The sequence below is a fragment of the Protomyctophum bolini genome (assembly GCF_963924005.1).
Source record: "Protomyctophum bolini genome assembly, chromosome: 7".
Lineage (NCBI taxonomy): Eukaryota > Metazoa > Chordata > Actinopteri > Myctophiformes > Myctophidae > Protomyctophum > Protomyctophum bolini.
In genome coordinates this window covers 1,336,570-1,352,957 of record NC_137868.1, presented here as the reverse complement: position 1 = coordinate 1,352,957, position 16,388 = coordinate 1,336,570, and the positions used below count along the sequence as shown (strand labels likewise).

The 16,388-nt window shown below is 44.7% G+C and overlaps 1 protein-coding gene across 1 annotated transcript in view; it reads right to left on the bottom strand.

The window, feature by feature from the left end:
• Positions 1-12,382: 12,382 nt before the first annotated feature.
• LOC308317941 (uncharacterized protein) overlaps positions 12,383-16,388 on the bottom strand; it is a gene marked incomplete at its 3' end in the record, with an annotated part of 44,872 nt that continues 40,866 nt past the window's right edge. Inside the window, exon 12 of the mRNA XM_080767286.1 lies at positions 12,383-12,612. Within this exon, the coding sequence (XP_080623412.1) occupies positions 12,383-12,612 (230 nt within the window). The remainder of the gene's footprint in view (positions 12,613-16,388) is intronic.

Here is a 16,388-nt window from a genome sequence, read left to right as displayed (position 1 = left end):
AATATATAAAGGATTATATTATAATGTTGGCTTGTTATGCATTATTCATAGTCTGGATTATTGGTGGTGAGGTGACCACCGAACTACAACATGACGTCACGAGCCACCCCCAGCCCTTCTCTCTGTTCGCTCAACGTTATTTCAGCTCCGGCGGTCACCTCACCACTGGAGCGGTGGTCACCTCACCACCACTCCGGTGGTCACCTCACCACCACTCCGGTGGTCACCTCACCACCGGAGCGGTGGTCACCGACCTCACCACCGAAAATCCAGACTATGAAAGAGCCTTTAGATTTTCAAATCAAGCCACGACATTTTTCAAAACAAGCCTAGAAAACCGTGGGAAAATAGGCAGACTTGGCAACCCTGGTGTAAACCCCGACATCATCAAGGAGGCGTTTTGTTGCTCCTGGCGATCTTTATGATCCCGATTGAATTGGAATGGCGTTCTGGAGGGAAGCCGACGGCTCTAAACGTTGATCTGCCGTAACAGTGTTGAAAGGAAAGCTTCTCTCAGAGTGAACAATTCAACATCGATGGAACTCCACCCAGTGTCGATTTCGTCGACTAAAACTAAGACGAGAGATGTTCAGTCGACTACCTTTTTCCACTGAGGAAAACTAAATGGAAACTAAATGAAAACCAAGCTGTGATGACTAAAATTAAGACTAAAGCTATTGACAATTCCGTCGACAAAAAAAAAATAGACTAAAATGTTAGGAAGGGACTAGTGGACAAGAGATCCAGTATGTCATTTTGGTTGCATGCTGAAAATAACAAAAACTAAAAACTGTTGTGAGCTTGTAGCTCGGCTATTTTCAGCAAGTGTAAAAAACCGTCGTTACGATTTTAGTCGACTAAATCAACTGTAGATTTAGTCGACTGAAATATTTTTATATTTAGTCGACTAAAACTAGAACATTCCAGGTGACTAAAAAGTGACTGAAATTAAATTAAAACTATTGAAGAGACTATGCCAAAACAACACTGTGTGCGTCTGTGTGCAGTCTTGGGCTTTTAACACACTTGGTCTTGTTATAATATACAGTAAGTGCTAATAAAGTGATTGTTTATTTATTTTTTATTTTTTTACCTGAGACAGTGTGGCACCAGGTCTTCTCGTGTAGCAATGTCAATGTTGACACAGCAGCAGCCTCCTCCTCCTCCTCCTGTTCCTCTTTAATGTGTGGAGGTGGTGGTTCCTGCTGGACCAGACTGGATCTCCTCTCCTGATGTTCTGGAGGTGGAGGTTGTGATTCCTCCTGGACCAGACTGGATCTCCTCTCCTGATGTTCTGGAGGTGGAGGTTGTGGTTCCTCCTGGACCAGACTGGATCTCCTCTCCTGATGTTCTGGAGGTGGAGGTGGTGATTCCTCCTGGACCAGACTGGATCTCCTCTCCTCATGTTCTGGAGGTGGAGGTTGTGATTCCTCCTGGACCAGACTGGATCTCCTCTCCTGATGTTCTGGAGGTGCAGGTCCTGGTTCCTCCTGGACCAGACTGGATCTCCTCTCCTGATGTTCTGGAGGTGGAGGTGGTGGTTCCTCCTGGACCAGACTGGATCTTCTCTCCTCATGTTCAGATGAAACCTCTTTAGGCACAGAGGAGGAGAGAACAACAAACATTACATCATTCAGCACAGCAACTCAAAAGACCTTTTCGCATTGGCTGACATTTAGGGCCCTATCTTGTACCACCCCTTACCCCTTAATCACATGCAAGGACACAAAGGCCCCTTTTCCACCGGTTGGTTCCCAGTGGGAACCGGTTCAGTTCTTTTTGGTTTTTAGTCCATGAGCCAGAGCTCCAAAATTGAAACATTAATTATGAATTGAGTGTGCAAAACCATACCTATATTAGATTGTTATCACCATTAAACTTCCCCAATTGAGTACTTACACGAAGACAATGATTTATTGTATTACAAATTTTACATTTTTAAATATGCAAATGAGGCATTATGTAGGATAATATGCAAAATAATCAAAAATATGAAAAAGCTACTACTGTGGAAGGGTCATCATGTATTAATTTACTTGTATTGATCCTATGAACAATTTAATATAGGGTATAGTTTGCCCACCAATTTTGGAGCTCTGGCTCATGGACTAAAAACCAAAAAGAACTGAACCGGTTCCCATTGGGAACCAACTGGTGGAAAAGAACTGAACCGGTTCCCATTGGGAACCAACTGGTGGAAAAGAACTGAACCGGTTCCCATTGGGAACCAACTGGTGGAAAAGAACTGAACCGGTTCCCATTGGGAACCAACTGGTGGAAAAGAACTGAACCGGTTCCCATTGGGAACCAACCGGTGGAAAAGAACTGAACCGGTTCCCATTGGGAACCAACCGGTGGAAAAGAACTGAACCGGTTCCCACTGGGAACCAACCGGTGGAAAAGAACTGAACCGGTTCCCATTGGGAACCAACCGGTGGAAAAGAACTGAACCGGTTCCCATTGGGAACCAACCGGTGGAAAAGAACTGAACCGGTTCCCACTGGGAACCAACCGGTGGAAAAGAACTGAACCGGTTCCCACTGGGAACCAACCGGTGGAAAAGAACTGAACCGGTTCCCATTGGGAACCAACCGGTGGAAAAGAACTGAACCGGTTCCCATTGGGAACCAACCGGTGGAAAAGAACTGAACCGGTTCCCACTGGGAACCAACCGGTGGAAAAGAACTGAACCGGTTCCCATTGGGAACCAACCGGTGGAAAAGGGGTCAAAGTAGCTCATAACATGTATATACAGTGGATTTTTATGAAACAAACAAACACAGGATAGGGAGAGAATAATTCAAGCTTTCCAAACAGCTGCAAGGTTGGCGAGTTTGACGTTATCCGTTGTGTAATCAGATAGGACTTTTCTGTTTGGATGAATGGGCCGTCGATGGGAAGATGCACCTTGTTAGCACCTTGCCATCAACTTATATGGTAAGATGGCCGCGGTCTGTATATGGATAATTGAATCACTAGGGACAACTTGGGTCAACGTGAGTCAACGTGCAACAGGACACATCACACTGCAGGGACAACGGGACATATCACACTGCAGGGACAACGGGACATATCACACTGCAGAGACAACAGGACATATCACACTGCAGAGACAACAGGACATATCACACTGCAGGGACAACAGGACATATATCACTGCAGGGACAACAGGACATATCACACTGCAGGGACAACAGGACATATCACACTGCAGGGACAACGGGACATATCACACTGCAGAGACAACAGGACATATCACACTGCAGGGACAACAGGACATATATCACTGCAGGGACAACAGGACATATCACACTGCAGAGACAACAGGACAACAGGTCATATCACACTGCAGGGACAACAGGACATATCACACTGCAGGGACAACAGGACATATCACACTGCAGGGACAACAGGACATATCACACTGCAGAGACAACAGGACATATCACACTGCAGGGACAACGGAACATATCACACTGCAGGGACAACGGGACATATCACACTGCAGGGACAACAGGACATATCACACTGCAGGGACAACGGGACATATCACACTGCAGGGACAACAGGACATATCACACTGCAGGGACAACAGGACATATCACACTGCAGGGACAACAGGACATATCACACTGCAGGGACACCGGGACATATCACACTGCAGGGACAACAGGACATATCACACTGCAGGGACAACAGGACATATCACACTGCAGGGACAAAAGGACATATCACACTGAAGAGACAACAGGACAACAGGTCATATCACACTGCAGGGACAACAGGACATATCACACTGCAAGGACAACAGGACATATCACACTGCAGAGACAACAGGACATATCACACTGCAGGGACAACGGGACATATCACACTGCAGGGACAACAGGACATATCACACTGCAGGGACAACAGGACATATCACACTGCAGGGACAACAGGACATATCACACTGCAGGGACAACAGGACATATCACACTGCAGAGACAACGGGACATATCACACTGCAGGGACAACAGGACATATCACACTGCAGAGACAACAGGACATATCACACTGCAGGGACAACGGGACATATCACACTGCAGGGACAACAGGACATATCACACTGCAGGGACAACAGGACATATCACACTGCAGGGACAACAGGACATATCACACTGCAGGGACAACAGGACACATCACACTGCAGGGACAACAGGACACATCACACTGCAGGGACAACAGGACATATCACACTGCAGGGACAACGGGACATATCACACTGCAGGGACAAATCACACTGCAGGGACAACAGGACATATCACACTGCAGGGACAACGGGACATATCACACTGCAGGGACAACAGGACATATCACACTGCAGGGACAACAGGACATATCACACTGCAGGGACAACAGGACATATCACACTGCAGGGACAACAGGACATATCACACTGCAGGGACAACGGGACATATCACACTGCAGGGACAACAGGACATATCACACTGCAGGGACAACAGGACATATCACACTGCAGGGACAACGGGACATATCACACTGCAGGGACAACAGGACATATCACACTGCAGGGACAACAGGACATATCACACTGCAGAGACAACGGGACATATCACACTGCAGGGACAACAGGACATATCACACTGCAGAGACAACAGGACATATCACACTGCAGGGACAACGGGACAACAGGACATATCACACTGCAGGGACAACAGGACATATCGCACTGCAGGGACAACAGGACATATCACACTGCAGGGACAACAGGACATATCACACTGCAGGGACAACAGGACATATCACACTGCAGGGACAACAGGACATATCACACTGCAGGGACAACAGGACACATCACACTGCAGGGACAACAGGACACATCACACTGCAGGGACAACAGGACATATCACACTGCAGGGACAACGGGACATATCACACTGCAGGGACAACGGGACATATCACACTGCAGGGACAACAGGACATATCACACTGCAGGGACAACGGGACATATCACACTGCAGGGACAACAGGACATATCACACTGCAGGGACAACGGGACAACAGGCCATTTTTTACTATTCAGCGTTGCATGTTGTCTCTCCTAATGGTACCAACATCATGTAATCTCTCCTAATGGTACCAACGTCATGTTATCTCTCCTAATGGTACAAACATCATGTTATCTCTCCTAATGGTACAAACATCATGTCATCTCTCCTAATGGTACCAACACCATGTTATCTCTCCTAATGGTACCAACATCATGTTGTCTCTCCTAATGGTACCAACATCATGTTATCTCTCCTAATGGTACCAACATCATGTTATCTCTCCTAATGGTACCAACATCATGTTGTCTCTCCTAATGGTACCAACACCATGTTATCTCTCCTAATGGTACCAACACCATGTCGTCTCTCCTAATGGTACCAACACCATGTTATCTCTCCTAATGGTACCAACATCATGTTGTCTCTCCTAATGGTACCAACATCATGTCATCTCTCCTAATGGTACCAACACCATGTTGTCTCTCCTAATGGTACCAACATCATGTCATCTCTCCTAATGGTACCAACACCATGTTGTCTCTCCTAATGGTACCAACATCATGTTATCTCTCCTAATGGTACCAACATCATGTTATCTCTCCTAATGGTACCAACATCATGTTATCTCTCCTAATGGTACCAACATCATGTTGTCTCTCCTAATGGTACCAACATCATGTTGTCTCTCCTAATGGTACCAACACCATGTTATCTCTCCTAATGGTACCAACACCATGTTATCTCTCCTAATGGTACCAACATCATGTTATCTCTCCTAATGGTACCAACATCATGTTATCTCTCCTAATGGTACCAACACCATGTTATCTCTCCTAATGGTACCAACATCATGTTATCTCTCCTAATGGTACCAACATCATGTTATCTCTCCTAATGGTACCAACATCATGTTGTCTCTCCTAATGGTACCAACATCATGTTGTCTCTCCTAATGGTACCAACATCATGTTATCTCTCCTAATGGTACCAACATCATGTTATCTCTCCTAATGGTACCAACATCATGTTGTCTCTCCTAATGGTACCAACATCATGTTATCTCTCCTAATGGTACCAACATCATGTTATCTCTCCTAATGGTACCAACATCATGTTGTCTCTCCTAATGGTACCAACCAACACCATGTTATCTCTCCTAATGGTACCAACATCATGTTATCTCTCCTAATGGTACCAACATCATGTTGTCTCTCCTAATGGTACCAACATCATGTTATCTCTCCTAATGGTACCAACATCATGTTATCTCTCCTAATGGTACCAACATCATGTTATCTCTCCTAATGGTACCAACATCAATACAGCATGGAATTGTGGACAAAATCTTGTCCAACGACAACAACAATATTCCAAGTTGGGTCTGAGGGGCTACATGTCATCAAACGGTGGTTCCGTGGCTCAAATGGGTCCGAGAGGCTAAATGTCATCAAACGGTGGTTCCGTGGCTCAAATACCCAATAAACAATGGGCCTTGATATGAAAAGGGTTGACAACCAATGCTGTGTAGAGAAAGGAAGGAGGTTGCACAGCTTGCAGCCTCTCTGTCTCAACCAGTTACTCCCCTGTGGCCAGCACCCCCCCCCCCGCTCCTATGCTACTGTTTTTAAACCGGGCTACATTAGCATGACTTAGCCGCAATTTGCAACTCTAGATTATTTTATAATGGGATGAATAAGCTCCATTGACTCCCCACTCATCCAATTTGCATTTGCTATCTGCTTGTATTAAACATAAACAACGTTAAAGCACCAACATTGCAACTCAAGGCAAGCTTGAATTATCCTCTTTCAATCTGCCGAGCTATTGTTTTAAAAAAAAATCCACTGTAGACTATGTTATGAGCTACTTTCTGTCAGTGTGTGTGTGTGTGTGTGTGTGTGTGTTACCCTTTGTTTTTACCAACCTTTGGTCGCATTGAAACCCTCCAGAAGTTTGTCCTTTTTCTCCAGCAGGGTTTCCAGTGTCTCCATCTCTCTCTGGAAGAGGCTGCACATCCACGCCGCGGCCACACTGAGGCGCTCCAACACCAACACCCTGACGCTGAGCTCCACACTGCAGACATCGCTGTTAGCACCGCGACGCAAAACACACAATATGATGTCCTCTCCCGCCGACCGAAGCTGCTCATTAATGGACATCCGTAGAGACTCCATTTGAACCTCTTTACCTCCTTTAGGAGACATGTTTCACCATAGAGTTATTAATAATATTAATTAGATTATTAATTACCTCCTTTAGTGACTAGACTCTACGCGGCGGCGTAACAATGACGACAACACGCACTTACCACTTCCGGGTGAACGTGGTTCGAGCATGCGCAGTAGAGAGCTCTCGTTGTCCCGCCCCCTTTTGATTCAATTCAAAGGAGCTTTATTGAGGCGTGGGGACACTTACGTTTACATCATAGTAGACTGTAAAACCCTAACCCTTACATACATTACCAAAGAAAGTGTCAAAAAATACAATAAAAACAGTTGAAAATGGGCAAAGTATATATACAGATTAGATTAGATTAGATTTCTTTATTTTTGTGTCATGCACCAAAGGCGCCCAGCCCACATGGACTTACAGGACACACCATAACATTGCTTCAATATTGCATTGTGTACAATAAACAGATTTGTTTTGTTGATATTCCATTTTTTTTTTTTTTTACACAAACAAAACATTCTGCCTTATTTCCCACGCCCTGCATAAAAAGTCTGCCAAAGCAAAAATACCTTTCCTAAAACAAAATTCCAGTTTTTCATAGTCCTCCAACCAGAAAAAGTCAGCACAGATGGTTGTCATTTTACAAAATAATATATGTCTTAATTCTTCATATAATGGGCAGTAAAACAAAAAATGAATTTCACTTTCAATTTATTTTAAATCACACACTAGACAGACTCTGTCCTCCTCAGGAGTACCAATGAATCTACCCGTTTCTAAAGCTAATGGTAAGGTCCCAGAATGCAGCTGTGCACAAAAAGATCTCTGACTTTTGGATATATATTTTGTGTAACATAAGGATCAGGGCCATAGTTATTTTTAATAAGACGATATGTTCTTAGTTTTGGTTTGTACCATAATTCAACGGCCCAACTCTCCTTATACCCAAGGAACACACAGTTCTGTATTTCATGAATATTACAGCGTAGTCTATTTAAATAAATAAATGATGAATTATTCTTAAAGAATAAAGACTTTACTTCATTTAATGCCTTTTGTATGTATTTTTTTCTTTGCAGTCATTTTGGTAGCCCTAGAATGGCTCTTGTTGTTTCATACAGTAGGGCAGGCCTATGTACAGTATTTCACATACAGAGCCATATATAGAACGGTCTGCTTAACTTCTGTCCGGGTTCCAAATTGGCGGCCTAAATGTGATACATTTAAGTTTGTATAATTCCAAAGACGTGGAGTGAAATATCGTCCTCTAGTTTTATATCCGTGTGAAAGTTCTGGAACAAAACGTGTATTTAGTCAATTATCTCCACTTTTTCACAAGATGCACACGGACGTCTTTCTCTCCGGGCAAAGGAATGATCGATGAACTGATTTTACGAATATGTCCTGTTTACCGCAGACGTACCAATTGACCAGGCCAGGGAAACACAAAAGTTTTCATCATCATCACACATCATCATTAGGCAGATTATTCTTTTAAACAAGATTATTTTACAAAAATGTTTAGATTTTCATCATCGTGAGAACGATGGCTTCCATTTCCGCATTGCTACTTTTCAGGACTAGAAAGCCTGCAGTTTCTATTAGCTTGGATTCCCCATCGATGATGTCACTGGAAGACGGTTTTCTGAACTGCCCACAGCCCTCCTATATGAGACACAGACTGAGTAGGAAAACAATTGCGGCATTTTATCATGATTATTAGTGAGGACCTATTATATGAAGATAGGTTGAAAAGTGGTGAAGTGGTCCTTTAAGACCGAAGCCCGACAAAAACCCCCACAGGAGAAAAAAAGCAGCACTAAATCGTGTCTCAGCGGCGTGTTGTTTCAGTGTGGAAGTGAGACGGAGATCAACGGACTTATCCAAACAAAGGATGTATGTGACTCACGTTAGAATATACGCTATTAACGTTCCATAACTTACATTTACAATCATTATAAGGGCCGATTCATACTTCCTATTTTAAACCGCTAGTTTCGGCGCTGTAGAGCCGAAATGATTTCGGCTCGTCAGAAATTTTCAGTAGCACCGAAGAGACGACTCTACGACGGTACCCGCCACCCCCCCCCCCCGAACCTCAAATGACGTCACATTGTAGGCTCTACAGAGCCAGATGACGTCACATTGTAGGCTCTACAGAGCCAAATGACGTCACATTGTAGGCTCTACAGAGCCAAATGACGTCACATTGTAGGCTCTACAGAGCCAAATGACGTCACATTGTAGGCTCTACAGAGCCAAATGACGTCACATTGTAGGCTCTACAGCGCCGGACCGACTGTTATTCGGCAGTATGAATCGGCCAAATGGATTCCATACAGTGGTGGTGGTGACTGGTGAGTAAACAGCAATAGCTGCTGCAGCTCCAACCCTTAGTTTCCTCTGAAGTGAAGTTGCTTTACGTGTAGCGTTATAAGTTACTGTATATACCAGTAAGACGCGCAAACGCGGGAAGCGAACGCAGCTGAGACCCTGCAGATCATGTCTGTCTGTCTGTCTGTGTCTGTCCCGCTGTTACTGTATATGTGGACCTGGCCCCTTTTGTGCCCATATATGGAGCTGAGTGATTGTTGATGCAACACACTCGGGGACAGACACACACACAGACAGACAGACACACAGACACACAGACAGACATGATCTGCTAGGTCTCATAGTAAGTGCTCACTGCATTCGCAATCAACATCTTGGATCGTTTGGTGACGTCGATTAATAATTAGGTTTATTCATCGCAGCCAGCTGGGTTAACGAGACTCGGTAGCAACATGACGAAAACCCGACGCTTCTTCAGCCGTGATAATCCGATTGATTTTTATAAAACATTTAAGCGTAATTATGGCAACTTGGCAAGTTAACTGGTGGTTAGTAGCTCCTTTGGTGCGCGCAAACCAGAGGGAAACAGCGGTAGAAAGGCAAGCAAGGCAAGTCTCTCACCGTTCACTGTTGTCTCTACTGTAGGCTACTGCCTGCGCGCGGGGCAGGACCGCGGGGCAGCTAGCTAGCTACACGCTGCTCTGGCCTCGCACACACAAGATCCGTCCTGTCTGTGTTTCATGGCCTCCTCTGGCTCAATGCTTTTCCAAATGGAAGTCACGTTGGTTTGACACGTGTGTACGTGTGGCCTCCGAGTCTGAAATGCCAGTGCGACGCGACCCCCCCCCCCCACCGTCTCCACCAGTCCTCCTCCTGTCACAAGGGAATCGCCTAGTAGCGCAGCCCTCTTCATAATAAACACATACACGTATACACAATCACATCACACGAATAACACAATTGCTATTTTTATTATAATAACACTCTTTTTTTTTTTTTTATGAAGAAAAAAATAACAAAATCGCGGGAAAAGTCACCGAGCCCGAGGCTCGGCCCGGGCCCGCGCCTGGTCGGGCAGAGTTTGAGAACTTTACTACATATCACAATACCCCCCCCCCCCCACCCCTCCCCCCTGAATCACAGACTGTACACGTAAATGCCTTTCCCGCGGTACGAATACTCCCGCGTCTTTTTAGCGCAGCCTTTCCAATAGACTCGACCCCCCGTTGTCCCCCCATGGACCCCCCCCTCTGCCCCCCCGTTGACCCCCCATGGGACGCACCCTCCCCCCTCTGCCCCCCCGGTGACCCCCCATGGGACGCCCCCTCCCCCCTCTGCCCCCCGGGGCTGCTGCTTCTTCTTCTTCTTCAGATAGAACATGGAGCCACAAACGGTACAGTTGAAGTCCTTCGTGGTCGTTGTGGCCGCCGCCAGGGCCGCCGCCGGCCGCCGCCGTCGTCCCGGGGCGGCCGCTGCGGGTCCTCGCGCGGGACGGCCGGCCCGCCGTGCGTCTTCCGCGTCGGTGTGCGTCAGCGGCGTGTTCAAACCCGCTAGGACCTGAGGACGCATTGTTGAAACAGAACAGAAGAAAAGTGTTCTGAATCAAGTGTTGTTTTTTGCAGCAAGGGTTGTTCTGAGGGCCGAACGGTTTGCTAGAGCGGTCTTGACTCTTGATATCGTGAAGGTCGCTATAGTTCGTATCCCCGGACCGGGCACGTTAAAATTACCACCGCTGAAGTGCCCTTGGACAAGGCATTGAACCTCTACCATGAAATGTTCTATGAGCAGGGCCTGTCTGTAAACAAGTTCTTGAGCTTAGTCCAGTTACCCTGGGTAAACATAGTACCTTTCCTTTCCTTAGTCCAGTTACCCTGCAGGTAAACATAGTACCTTTCCTTTCCTTAGTCCAGTTACCCTGGGTAAAAATGGTACCTTTAGTCCAGTTACCCTGGGTAAAAATGGTACCTTTAGTCCAGTTACCCTGGGTAAACATGGTACCTTTCCTTTCCTTAGTCCAGTTACCCTGGGTAAACATAGTACCTTTCCTTTCCTTAGTCCAGTTACCCTGGGTAAACATAGTACCTTTCCTTTCCTTAGTCCAGTTACCCTGGGTAAACATGGTACCTTTCCTTTCCTTAGTCCAGTTACCCTGGGTAAACATAGTACCTTTCCTTTCCTTAGTCCAGTTACCCTGGGTAAACATAGTACCTTTCCTTTCCTTAGTCCAGTTACCCTGGGTAAACATGGTACCTTTCCTTTCCTTAGTCCAGTTACCCTGGGTAAACATAGTACCTTTCCTTTCCTTAGTCCAGTTACCCTGGGTAAACATGGTACCTTTCCTTTCCTTAGTCCAGTTACCCTGGGTAAACATAGTACCTTTCCTTTCCTTAGTCCAGTTACCCTGGGGTAAACATGGTACCTTTCCTTTCCTTAGTCCAGTTACCCTGGGTAAACATAGTACCTTTCCTTTCCTTAGTCCAGTTACCCTGGGTAAACATGGTACCTTTCCTTTCCTTAGTCCAGTTACCCTGGGTAAACATGGTACCTTTCCTTTCCTTAGTCCAGTTACCCTGCAGGGTAAACATAGTACCTTTCCTTTCCTTAGTCCAGTTACCCTGGGTAAACATGGTACCCTTTCCTTTCCTTAGTCCAGTTACCCTGGGTAAACATGGTACCTTTCCTTTCCTTAGTCCAGTTACCCTGGGTAAACATGGTACCTTTTCCTTTCCTTAGTCCAGTTACCCTGGGTAAACATGGTACCTTTCCTTTCCTTTCTCTTGAATTACATTAGTTTTCATTTAGTTTGGGGTCAGTTTAATGGGTTAAAGCGTGGCTGACCCTTCGTCCCTGCCGGCCTCCCAGTCGTCGCTGTCGTCCGTGCTGTCGTCGGACTCCGAGCCAGATCGAAGACGAAGACGAAGACGACCAGTCGTCGCTGCTGGACGGAGACGACCCGCTGCAGTCCTCCTCCTCCACGCCGTCCTCCTCCGCGCCGGCTCCGTCGACGCGCTGCCAGACACGGGCTCCGCCTCGTCGTAACCTTCGTCGTTACCTTCACAAATAAAAAAAATCACACACGTGTGAACTGAGTGTTGCAATTCACCCCCCCCCTCTCTCTCTGTCATTAGAGACACAGCACTACCACTCTCTCTGTTTCTGGCGCCCCCTACTGCTATTAATAAGTCACATACTCGTGCTCATTCAGTTACACAAACAAACAGGTACACGGACATTGCTGGTTGTAGGAGTGGTTGCACCACCATCAAAAAGTAAACTGGATAAAAGTGCCATCGGGTCACAGGTCTCCCACCACCAGGGCAGGTCAGGTTGTGGCCTCCTGGTGGCGCTATATAACAGGCCGTTGAGGGATATTTGGGGGGCAGAGGTTCGTCGTTGGCATCCAGGGAGTGTGAGTGTGTGCAAAGTGTGGCATGGATCGATCGGGGCCAACGGTGCCGGAGATTAGCTGGTAACGGACGGACGCACACACACACACACACACACACACACACACACACACACACACACACACACACACACACACACACACACACACACACACACACACACACACACACACACACACACACACACACACACACACACACACACACACACACACGCACACACACACACAGACGGACGGACGGACGGACGGAAGGACAACTTTGGTTTTTTTCAACCAAGGTTCATGTTTTATAGAGAAACTAAAAGGTGAGTGTTATTTTTCTTTCATTTGCTGCTTTCTTTTGTTTTGGGTGTTTTAGCAGTTTTTGACAGGGGGGGGGGGGGGGGGGCGGGGCATTCGAGGCATGGGCTAAAATATGTATTGTTTTACAAAATATTATTTATTATTTACTATAGTCCTAATAAACCCCAAGAAATTACATCTGACCACATTAGATAACAGGATCTATTGAATGTGACAAACTGACATATTGAGCCTATACACACAGTATAAGCCTTCCCCCAGTAGGCTACCTTCACATTCAGTAGATCCTGTGATCTTCTGTGGCCAGATGTAATTTTATTAGGACTATAGTAAATAATACAAAAGTAAATCACCATAAAATGTTGTAAAGAAATACATATTTAGCCCCATGCTCGAATGCCCCCGCCCAAAAACAGCTAAAATCCCTAAAACGAAAGAAAACAACAAATGAAAGAAAATGAACACTCATCTTTTACTTTCTCTAATAACAACCTAAACATGAACCTCGGTTGAAAAAAAAACTAAAGTTGTCCCTTAATAACCCATCAAAATAAGAGCCACTTGTATTGATTAGTCAACACTAGTTACTTACAGGACGTTAACGTCTCATTTGAGTGCCTGTCAGCATTCTCTAAATCCCTGTCTCTCAGCTGGTGCGCAAAAAAATTATAACAACGAAAAATATCTAAAATCGTTAGTTTTTTTTTTAAACCATGAACTCTAGTTCAAAATGTTGAATTATGAACTTTTAAATGTCTGAACCGTGAACTGAACTAGTTCATGAAATAAAATAACTTTCCCCAACACTGTTGTCAACTGTTCCCAAACATTACATAAGTCAGTGCACATTTTTGAGTGGTGCAACCACTCCCACAACCAGCAATGTCCGTGTGTATCATGTATCAGTCATCATGAGCACGAGTGGTGTGCGTGAAATTGGAACGAGAGAAGTATGTGACATGGCTGCCACCTGCTGGACGCAAATCCAACTTCTGACTGTCTAGGTTCGCTAAAGAAGGAAAGGCCGAGCCCAAAATAATAATGAACTGTCTAGGTTCGCTAAAGAAGGAAAGGCCGAGCCAAAATAATAATGAACTGTCTAGGTTCGCTAAAGAAGGAAAGGCCGAGCCAAAATAATAATGAACTGTCTAGGTTCGCTAAAGAAGGAAAGGCCGAGCCCAAAATAATAATGAACTGTCTAGGTTCGCTAAAGAAGGAAAGGCCGAGCCAAAATAATAATGAACTGTCTAGGTTCGCTAAAGAAGGAAAGGCCGAGCCAAAATAATAATGAACTGTCTAGGTTCGCTAAAGAAGGAAAGGCCGAGCCAAAATAATAATGAAAAAATAGTTCTCAGCTACGCGGATTGATATCCATAATAAAGCTAATCTGACGGAGCAGAGAGAGAGAGAGAGAGAGAGAGAGAGAGAGAGAGAGAGAGAGAGAGAGAGAGAGAGAGAGGAGGGGGGGGGGGGGGGGGGAGGGGAGTTGCACCACTCGGTTCACACAGGTGTGATTTTTTTGTCAACAGCTATATAACTAATAGATGCTATTTCACTGCAGGCAAAATGAACAATATTTTTGGGTTGGGGAAAAGAAAAGTCAAACTAAAACAAAAGCTGTACAGTCAGTAGGCTACATAAGATCATCTAGAGCAGTGGTTCTCAACCTGTGGGTCGGGACCCCAATCCCACATGATTTATTTTGGGAGGGTCCCCAGATGGCAAAGAGATCATTTTGAATGACCCTATTGTCACACGTCCAAACATCAATCTTTCATCACATTTAGAGGCCCCTCATCTATGGAACTCCCTATAGATGCTTCACTTAAATCCTCAGTATCCTTAGGCCAATATTCAAAAAACATCTAAAGAAATATCTTATTTCTTCCTCTCTGTAGATTACATGTTTTACCTTGATGCGTTATATTTTATTTTGTGTGTTTTGTTGTTGTATTGTTTATTTCTGTTTTTTTGTGCAGTCTGTGTTTTTATTTCTTTACTGCACAGCTGCCCCCCCCTTTGCCAACTTGTAGACTTTTGTACTGTTCTTTATGAACTTTTAATCTGTTTAAACCAATGACCTCTTCCTTCAGGAAAGGATTCCATATTCTTCCCTTCCTTGCGTTGTATTTTTGTTTCTTTGATATGTTATTGTCTATTTTTTGTACTACATGCTAAATAAATAAACCTAAACCTAAAACCTAAATGACAGTGTGAATATTAACCCATTCTGACCGGAGCACCCATTTTGTGTGGCATCATGTTATGCTTTAGCTATTGAAAAATAGCAGATCTACAAGCTCATAGCGCGCCACCGAGTGGCGCGCTACGAGCTTGTAGGTCTGCTATTTTTGAAAAATCGAAGAACGACTGACATTTTTCTAGAATCTGATCTCAGGTCAGAATGGATTAATCAGACCAGTGTGTGTCCAGTGGAAACCTCGTATGAATCTGATCTCAGGTCAGAATGGGTTAAGGCCTTTTTAATACCTACAAAAATGAATGGAAAAGAAAAAAAGACCAGCATCAAAAGTTATCAACACACTACTGTATATAATACTATATATTTGTTTTTTTTAACCCATTCTGACCTGAGATCAGATTCATACGAGGTTTCCACTGGACACACACTGGTCTGATTAACCCATTCTGACCTGAGATCAGATTCTAAAAAAATGTCAGTCGTTCTTCGATTTTTCAAAAATAGCAGACCTACAAGCTCATAGCGCGCCACTCGGTGGCGCGATATGAGCTTGTAGATCTGCTATTTTTCAATAGCTAAAGCATAACATGATGCTAACACCAAAATGGGTGCCCGGTCAGAATGGGTTAATGTTGTTGCCTTGCTTTTCTTTTATTCTCCATTGCTCTGTAAAGCACTTTGAGCTGCATTTCATGTCATGAAAGGTGCTATACAAATAAAGTTTTATTATTATTATTATTATTATTATTATTATATCAAACTTTGGTCAAAATAATATAAGAAAAAAAAATGTGAAAACAAACAGATCTACAAGCTCACAACGCCTCGCACTGCCAGGCGTTGTGAGCTTGTAGATCTGCTATTTTCACATTTTTTTTTTAAAATCTGTGGAACCGAGTGAAACAAAATAATT